We start from the raw sequence: 9,954 nt of genomic DNA, 5'->3' as shown, positions 1-9,954 counted from the left end.
TGCACTTCAAAGATCATTCTCTTTCATAGCAATAGGTGGCATGCTTCTGGCAATTGAAGTGTGTGATTGTGTTCAAGAAAAAGATCAGATATTGCCCAGTTACCAGCTTCACGATTTATTGAAAGGGTCATACGAACTCTACAGTCAATTCTAGTCTCAGCTGTTGGATTCTTAACAACATTATATCTTTTGTCTACTGCCTTTTTACCCACTTTGAAACAAACATATTTGCAGGAGGTAACTTTCCCATCAAATTTGCTTCTGTTTTAATACCTTTTTCTGATGCTGAACCCCATCCTTCCTCCGTAATATCCCCAAAATTTCCAAGCCTCATCTAGGGTGTTGAACTTCATGCCAAGCTGCGGTATCCAAGTGGGCAATACATTCTCTGTAGAATGCACAAGTGCAGAAAATAGGGTCACTCATTTGCAAGAAAAGAGAGGAATCCAACACAAAATTGAAAATGTTATTCTCACTTGTTTGAATCTGCTTCTGCTTGGTTCTCCATCGCGCATGTTTGAATCTGCCACTTGTTTGAATCTGCAGAAAATAGGGTCATCGCGCATGAAACATGACATGGTTTTAGTTCAAATTTGAGTTCAAATTTGAACTAAAACCACGTCATGTGTTTCCAAACGGAGGTAATAGTACACAAGCATATGTAGAAGCTTTACAAATTAGTCGCTGGTCCAGTACAGAACAGGCTAGGACATTTCATTTGATCCTGATGTTTCTAAGAGAGTGGCTATTTTTTATTTAGTTATCAAAATACCCCAGTGACTTCATTGAAGAATCAACACTACTTGGAAAGAACTGAACACAACACATTGAATCAGAAGGCAGTATCAAACGAAAATACTTCATCCTCAATTCATTCTAATAATGTGCAATCTCTAACCATAGGTGGGAGAGAGGATCAGGCATGTACTTTCACCTCCTTTCTCGCCGGATTCTTATCCTCCTCATCTAACCCACGCCGGATTCTTGTCCTCCTTCTCCGCCGGCTTCTTAGAGCAGGGAGCAGGGGTGGTGCCTAGGGAGATAGAAAGGCAGCACACACCGGGACGAGCAAGTTATGGGGGGGTGCGGGGACCAGGGGTGGCGCCAGTGGCGTGCCCTATCTGCTGACAACCGATTCGCTTCGTTGTGATTCCCTACTGTTAGCAGGCTGCATGGAACTGCATCTCTCATAGAGAAAACAAAGAGACGCTAGAGAGTGCCCTGATGATCTGAGGAGTTAGTACGCAAGTAAAATTGGTAGAAGGAACAAGAGCCAAAAAAAATATTTTCATATCTTCTTTTCTCTGACAAGCAGATTTAACATGTCTTTGAATGCTTCTCAACAAATACTTCAACAAAGTTCTAGAGATAATAGAGGAATAATAATTCATTGTTTAAAGATGTTGCCCGCCAGGCAACTTTACTAGTTTATAAACTTGGAAGAGTAATACATATAGGAAGGAATGCACAAGTTACATCCATGTTGATCTGGCTGCTGCAAAGTAGAAAGGGACAGGCTGACAGCTTATTTTATCCCTTAAACTTTAGGGCTTGTTCGGTTCAGTTTGCTGGAGATTGCAAGGGGTTGAGCGGAATGAAATCCGCAAGCCAAAACCCCACTAAATCCCCTCCCATCACCTTGGGGAGAGGATTAGCCGAAGCCTTGGTGACTTAAAGAACACACTGGATGCCGGCATAGCTGATAAAGGACTTGTGCTTGATCATTTCAAGTTCAGATGATCCTTCGTGGACCACCTCCACACCAGTGAGCACAGCCGCTGTGTTGCTAGGATTGCCCTGAGCGTCTTGCTCCCCGGTGTCAAATTTTTTGAAGATGCAAAACCTGCCGGCTCCAAGGTACAGTAAGCTACCCCTTATCTGCACCCATCCATCAGGCTTGTCGAGGACCTGCCAGTTATGCAACAATTTGGGAGCCCTGCCAAGGTTGGAGAGGTCCAATGCGCACAAGTTGTGGTTGTTGTCTCCAGTCATACCGAACCAGAGGTTGCAAAGCTCAGGGACATGCTCAGCCCGTCCATGGAATGGCAGGGTCCAGCGGCCAGCCTTTTCCCAGGTGCAGCTAACCGTGTCGAAGCAGTAGGTGCCGATGGAGCTTGGCCCAGCGGAGGATATGCAGATGGTCTCGCCATCACCAAGCAACATGTAGGACTGGATGGCTGTGCAGTTATAGGCTGGGTCGTTGACGTAGGGAGGCGGTGGGAGCCGGTGCCACTCCCAGCAATTCTTGCCGTAGACGAGAGCTTCGAAGATGAAAGCATTGCGAGCAGCGGGAAACCTGTCCATAACGTACAAGGCTTGGTCGCCCCTGGTGTCCGCACGAGTGATAGACAAGGAGACGGGGTTGTCCCCCTTGGGTTCGTTAAGGCAGGCAACGGGCTGGACGGAGCAGCTGCCGGCGTCGCAGAGCACGGTGTTGCCCGCCGAGTCCATGGAGAGGATCTTACCATCGCCGCCGCCGCTGCCTCGACCATAGAATGGCAAAAAATCGAGCCTTGGGCCGTCTACGCGGTATGCTTCCAATCTGAGCCTGGGCGGTGGCATCTTCGGGGCAACGGCTGATGATGGCGGCGTCATATTTTCCTCCTTGGGTTGCGCTGCTGCTGCCCGCGCTTCCGCCGTGGATGGGTAGAAGAGGTGCTCCCCGGGCTTGATGCGACTCACCGTGTACAAGCTACCTCTGCCAGACCTCTGCATCACCACATTCACGAACTGCCGAGCCTTCATTTTTAATTCTTCCCACTCCTCCTGCAAAACAGAGATCACGAATTAGATTATATATTAGTACAGAAGATTCTTCCACAATATCTGCAGAAACAATTTTAAATACCAAATGGAAAAGAGAAAGAAAGAGTAATACCTGCAACAGTACTTGCTCCTTGGGACTAATCGAAGCTGGCGCTGTTGGACGAACGGCGGCGGTGGCGGCGGCGGCGGCGGCGAGATCGGGATGGGGATCTTTTTTTTTAGATCACGGGATGGGGATCTAGGTCTGGCCGTCATGCCCTTTCTTCTCTTCTTATTATTATGTGGATCAATAGATGGATAACCCACGGGTCGGCTGGGCCATATTACCATGGATCAGCCCACAAAGTTTTGGCCCAGTTTCTGTCCTCGACGCCAAATGGTAATATCCTCCTCGTCAGCGCTCTATGAGAGCTCCTCCTTGGCGCCTTCAGCGCCCGCAGGCGATTCCAGCGCCCACTGTGTCGCTAGACTGGACCTGGCCCAGCAGCGAACGCTGGCTGCTGCCGCTCGCTTGATCGTTGGCTATCGCTGCCCGCTCGATCGCTGGCTCCGGCTTGATCTTTTTTTCCTTCATTCTAAAAACAGCTACAGTACAGCCCCAAAAAAAAACTGCTACAGTACAGACTATTTTTCTTAGAAAAAAAACCGGTTTGCTACTGTATGTACTCTTGTCTTAGAAAAAGTTCATCGACTTTAAAAATAAGTTCATTGAATTTGAAAAACAATTCATCGAGTTTCAAAAAAGTTCATCGAGTTTGAAAAAAAGTTCATCGAGTTTGAGAAAAAGTTCATCGAGTTTGAAAAAAGTTCATCGAATTTGAGAAAAAGTTCATCGAGTTTGAAAAAATTTCATCGAGTTTGAAAAAAGTTCATCGAGATTCAAAAATGTTCATCAAGATTTAAAAAAGTTCATCGATTTAAAAAAATTCATCGAATTTGAGAAAAAGTTCACCAAAATTTGAAATATAAATTTCATCGAATTTGAGAAAAAGTTCATCAATTTTGCATGAAACCCAGGAAGAAGAGAAAAAAGAAAAAAGGAAAAAGGAAAAAAGAAAAAGGAAAAAGGAAAAAGGAAAAAGGGAAAAAAAAAGAAAATACAAGGAAGAAAAGAACAAGAAAGATGCATGTAATCACATTAGGCTTGCTAGCGTGGTGGTTAGTGCTGTGTGCTGTGAAGCAGGAGGTTGCCTGTTCGAATCCTGGTTCATCCGCTTTTCTTTTTGCTTCGCGATTGCGGGAAGCAAAACGGGCCAGGCCCAAAATAGCGACGCGAGGAGATTGCAGGAACAACTAAAACGGGCGCTTAAGGCGCCAAATAGGATTTAGCGCGCTCTATGCGTTCACCCGCTTTTCTTTTTGCTTCGCGATTGCGGGAAGCAAAACGGGCCAGGCCCAAAATAGCGACGCGAGGAGAGGGGGCTATGCGCCCGATTGCAGGAACAACTAAAACGGGCGCTTAAGGCGCCAAATAGGATTTAGCGCGCTCTATGCGTTCACCCGCTTTTCTTTTTGCTTCGCGATTGCGGGAAGCAAAACGGGCCAGGCCCAAAATAGCGACGCGAGGAGAGGGGGCTATGCGCCCGATTGCAGGAACAACTAAAACGGGCGCTTAAGGCGCCAAATAGGATTTAGCGCGCTCTATGCGCCCGATCCCCCGTTGCTGGCGCCTCGCACGAGCAATTGGGCCGGCCCATTAAAAATGCGCAGCATCCTTCGCAACTCGCTCGGAAAAGAAAAGACCGCCCTCCATCGCGCACAGGTACGTTCGCTCTTTTCTCCAAAAAAAAAGGTACGTTCGCTCTCGATCGAACTCCCTCAAAAAAGTTTTTCTTTGTGAAATCCCTATAAAAAGAATATCAATTTTGAAGAAAAATCACAAAAATGAAAATATTTCATTGATTTTGAAAGAAAAGATCATCGATCTGAAAAGAGTTCATCGATTTTGAAAAAGTTCACCGAGTTTGAAAAAAGTTCATCGAGTTTGAAAAAAAAATCATCAAATTGAAAAATAGTTAATCAATTTTTTTAAAAGTTCATCAATTTTGAGAAAAAATCATCAAATTTGAAAAAAAGTTCACCGATTTTGCGAAAATTTGGTCGCTTTTGAAAAAGTTCACGCAGTTTAAGAAAGAGAAAAAAGATAGAAAAAAGGAAAAGAAACAGGGAAAACAGCTTCCTTTTTCGCATGTTATAGAGAAGAAAAAGAACGGTTACATGTGGTCTCTAGTTCAACTGGTTTGTCCGGTAGCTACGTGAACGAACGAGTGGGGTTCGAGTCGTGGTGGACGCTCATTTTTTGGGTTTTTTATAAGAAAAGGAAAGCAGGATGGGCCGGCCCGCTATAAGACTTTGTGTACAGGGGGGGCGCTTAAGGCGCCGAATAGGATTTGGCCTCGACACCGCCAGAGAAGGATAATTGGGGAGCTCCTATTGGGTGCTGCAAGCGCCGGCCAGCCGTTTAAATTCGGGCACACCAGGAATCGATCTCTACACACTAAATTAGCAGCTTCGAGCCTTCACCACTATACCAAGCTTGGGTTGTTGTCTATTATCAGAAAATAACTCTATCTGAGCTCTCCTTGAGTACAAACATTAACATATATTCAACTTTGTTCACGTTGATTAATATAGACAACAAAAAAATCGCCAAAAATGAATACATGTATGGATTCAAAAATGTTCACGGATTTTGAACAAAACTTCACGAAATTTTCAAAAAAGGTTCAATGAAGTTGAAAAATATTATCAAATTTGAAGGTAGTTCATCAATTCTTAAAAAAAATCATCAGATTTCAAAAGAGTTCATCATTTTTTTGAAAAATTTTAACCTAATTTGATAAAAGTTCATTGAATTTGAATAAAGTTCACCAAATATCAAAAAAGTTCATCAACTTTCAAAAATAGTTCATCCAAAAATGGAAAAAGTTCATCAGATTTGAAAAGAGTTCATCATCTTTTTGGAAAAAGTTCACCTAATTTGATAAAAGTTCATCAAATTTGAAGAAAGTCACCAAATTTCAAAAAAGTTCATCAATTTTCAAAAATAGTTCATCCAAAAATGGGGAAATTTCATCGATTTGAGAAAAGAGTTCATAGAATTTTCGAAAAAAGTTCACGAACTAAAATACCATGCATTTAAGAAAATAAATAAAAGAAAGGTAAAAGAACTAGAAAAAAAGAAAAGAAAAAGAAAAGGAAGAAAACAAACTGACAAACGAATAGTTAGTGGCCTGGTGGTTGTGGCGTGTTTGTTTGTGAAGGAGGTCGTTGGTTCGATTCGCTGGTAGTGCCCTTTAATTTTTTGGATTTAAAACAGGAAGAGAAAACCCTTAGACTGGCCAGCCCAGCAAGGGAGGTAGTGTGCGCTGCAGGCGCCGGTTAACAAAAATGCACGTTAACGGGCGCCTGCAGCGCCAAATAAGATTTGCCGGATAATTGGTTTGATGCCACTATTTGGCATTGCCAATTCCCTCAAAAAAAATTGGCATTGCCAATACTTGGCAAACCAACAATTGACAATATCAAAAGTTGCCAAAATTTAGCGACTTTTTTTGAGGTTGGCAAGTAAACATGGTAACCAACCAAAGCACTAGCCAATAGTTGGCATTTGCCAAATGTTAGTATGCCAATTTTTGGCATCAAACCAATCATGCTCTAAATCACCTACGTACCCACATTCCGATATGACGCTCTTTGCGGCACATTGCCATTGAAACGCACCGGCAGCGAGCTAGTAAAGATTCCATATTGAGCCGGCCATTTTAGCGGTAGCAACTTACACACGGTTTTGGTTTTGGAAAGAATGTTCCTGACCAATTAGAGGAAACTTCTAAAAGATTCCAACACTGGCTTCTTCTCTTTTGTCGTATCTTCACTAGGTTTTTTAATCTTCTTTTATCGTTTCATCTCTCTTTTTTACCATTCATATATTAATAATTTTTTTGATTTCATAAAAAAGTACACAACAACAACAACAACAACAAAGCCTTTAGTCCCAAACAAGTTGGGGTAGGCTAGAGGTGAAACCCATAAGATCTCGCAACCAACTCATGACTATGGCACATGGATAGCAAGCTTCCACACACCCCTGTCCATAGCTAGTTCATAAAAAAGTACACAGATGATAAAATTGTTCAAAATCATGTTCTTGTTTTGAATTCTTGGCTGGAATTTTAAAACCAATCCTGTGTTTCAAATATTTTTGATGAATTCATAAATTGTTTGTGTTTACAAAATCATGTTTTGAAAGAGTGTTCAGGATTTTCCAAAATTATTCACAAATTAAAAAATACTTTTTTTGGCAAAAGTGATTCATGTTTTAAAAAAATGTTGGGAATTTCAAAAATTATTCCCATTCACACATTCAAAATTTGTTCTTGTTTTCCATCAAATGTTATTGTTTTTTAAAATTATTTGGGAATTTAAAAAATGATTGTCTTCTCAAATCGATTCAGAATTGCAAAAAATCACATTTCAAAAAATTTGTTCACAATTGAAAATATGTTCATATTTTCAAATTAGTTCAGTATTGTAAAAATTGTTCTCGTTTTCAAAATTTAGTTCACAGTTCAAAACTTCAAAATATGCTCACATTTTCAAAGAAATGTTTGGCAATTTTTAAAAATATTGTCGTTCTAAAAAATTACAAATTCAAAATGTGTTTATGTTAACAATAAAATGTTTAATGTATTGCCAAAATATTTGGGAATTTTAAAAAATGTTTGTCTTTTCAAGAAAAATCAATATTGTAAATAACATTCGGGTTTTCAAAATTTTGTTCACAATCCAAAGTATGTTAATCTTTTCAAGGAAATGTGTGGGAATTTCAGAAAATATTCTCATTCTCAAACTTATTAAACAAATTCAAAATGTGTGCATGCTTTCAATAAAATGTCAATGTTTTTAAGGAAAATTGATAATTAAAAAATGTTCATGTTTTCAAATTTGTTTACTACTATTCTTTTACACTTTCAAAATTTTGTTCACAATTTAAAATATATTCATGTTTGCAAGGAGATGTCTGCGGATTTTAAAAAATATTCCCATTCTAAATATCTTTTCACAAATTCAAAATGTGTTTGTGATTACGATTAAATGTTAAAGGTTTTTGAAAAATATTTGGGATTTTTAAAAACATATTTGTGTCTGCAAATATGTTCGGTATTGTACAAAAATCACGTTTCCAAAATTTGTTTACAATTCAAAATTTGTTCATGTTTTCAAAAAATATTCATGTTTTCAAATTAATGTTTGGGAATTTCAAAAAATACTTCAATTCTCAAACTTATTTCACAAATTCAAAATGTGTTGGTGTTTTCAATAAGACTTGAATGTTTTTGAGACATATTTGGGAGTTTTAGAAAATGTTCATCTTATGAAAGTTGTTCAGATTTTGAAAGATGTTCACGTTTTAAAAAAATTGTTAGAAATGCAAAATATTTTCGTGTTTTCCAAAAAGATCCATGTTTTCAAATAATGTTTGGGGAAAAAATCACTTCCACTCTCAAACTTATTTCACAAATATAAAATATGATTGAGCTTTCAATTAAATTTGAATGTTTTGGAAACATATTCGTGATTTTTTTAAATCATATTTTCAAATTTGTTTAGTATTGTAAAAAATGTTCATATTTTCAAAATATTGTTCACAATCCAAAATATGCTCATGTTTTCAAAAAATATTCACGTTTCCAAATATTGTTCCCGAATTCAAAAATTATCTAGGATTGAAAAATATTTTTTAGGTATAAATAAAGGAGAAACAAAAAAGTTGGTTCAGTAACCACATTACTATAGTGTTTTTCTGTCGGCCACATTGCCCGTCCAAGTCGGTACAGTACACTAGAACATGGGAGCAAACCTAGTTGTGATGGGCCGATCCAATTGGCAGGCAGCTTGTGCGAATGGCTGCCTATGAGAATGCATCACATAGGAGCAGTTTGATCGAATGTACAATGGCTAAATGCGTTTGGGCTTTGCCATCAGTGGAGGTTGCGGAACAGGTCTCCATGACGCAACAAGGGAATGCGAGGGACTGGATTTTTGAGCTCATTGAAAAATTACCCTCTAGTGAAATGACAGAGGCCTTTGTCTCCCTATGGGCTATCTGGCACGCAAGGCGGAAGGTAATTCATGAAAATCTATTCCAAAGTCCATTATCTACTCATTGCTTCATCAGGAGTTTCATGGAAGATCTAGGTGTGGTACAGAGCAAGATGATTAACAAGGTACAAGCAAGACAAGTGGAGACCAATGTCCAGCAATGGATCCCCTCACTGGCCGGCTGGACGAAGGTAAACGTGGACGGAGCCTTGGGAAAACTTGATGACAAGGCTGCCGTTGCAGCTGTAGCACGAAGCTGTGAAGGTGGATTCTTGGGAGCTTCTTCTGTTGTCTTCACAGGAATTTCAGATGCAGAAACCGTTGAAGCTCTTGCGATAAGGGAGGCTCTCTCATTGGCGGACGACTTGCTTACTCGAAGAGTTAAGGTGGCTTCTGATTGCCTTAGGGTGATCAATACTATGAATGAGGACTCCAAACCAGTATATTATCACATCACACAGGAGATTAAGGCCAGAGGTGCGCAGTTGGATGGCTTTGTTTTTTGTCACGAGAAACGCAGTTCAAACTTTGAAGCTCACAGGCTTGCTCGATCATCACTTAGGTACAATGTTGGCCGGTTTGTTTGGCTACTAGATCCACCTGAGGGCTTATGTATCCCTATAACTCTTGTGATATAATGTCTGGAGGGGTACTTTACCTTCCTAAAAAAATCACATAGGAGCTGCACATACGCTCCAGGTGTCCTATTTTTCTTTTTTCTGTTTTTTTGGACCGATTTGCTTGGTTTTATTTGGGTTTTTGTTTTTGTTTTTCCCTTCCTTTTTCCTTTTTTTATCAAATGCACGAAGCTTTTTCAAATTCATTTTTATTTGGTTTTTGGTTGGTTCAATTCAAAAAGCCTGTTCAACCTCATATCACCTAGAACAGGTGAAGGCCTTTTTTAATGAAAGAAAAATTGATTTCACAAACTTTTTCCAAATTCATGAATTTTTCTTAATTTGTGACTTTTTTCCAAAGTTCTGAACTTTTTACAAAACCCCATGATTTTTTTCGAATCCACGAACCTTTGCTTCAAATTGTTGATCTTTTTTTCCAATGCATGTATCATTTCAAATACACGGA

The 9,954-nt window shown here is 39.9% G+C and overlaps 1 protein-coding gene across 1 annotated transcript; it reads right to left on the bottom strand.

The window, feature by feature from the left end:
* Positions 1-1,269: 1,269 nt before the first annotated feature.
* LOC125540112 lies at positions 1,270-3,038 on the bottom strand. Its single transcript, XM_048703699.1, has 2 exons — positions 2,879-3,038; positions 1,270-2,766 (listed from the first exon to the last, which is right to left on the bottom strand). Exon 2 carries the CDS (start codon positions 2,743-2,745, stop codon positions 1,672-1,674), a length of 1,074 nt encoding a protein of 357 aa, XP_048559656.1. The 5' UTR covers positions 2,746-2,766; positions 2,879-3,038; the 3' UTR covers positions 1,270-1,671.
* Between the last annotated feature and the right edge of the window lie 6,916 nt (positions 3,039-9,954).

The sequence above is a fragment of the Triticum urartu genome, chromosome 2 (genome assembly GCF_003073215.2).
Source record: "Triticum urartu cultivar G1812 chromosome 2, Tu2.1, whole genome shotgun sequence".
In the NCBI taxonomy this organism is placed as follows: domain Eukaryota; kingdom Viridiplantae; phylum Streptophyta; class Magnoliopsida; order Poales; family Poaceae; genus Triticum; species Triticum urartu.
The sequence above is the reverse complement of the archived record's forward strand: the minus strand, read 5'-3'. Positions and strand labels throughout refer to the sequence as shown.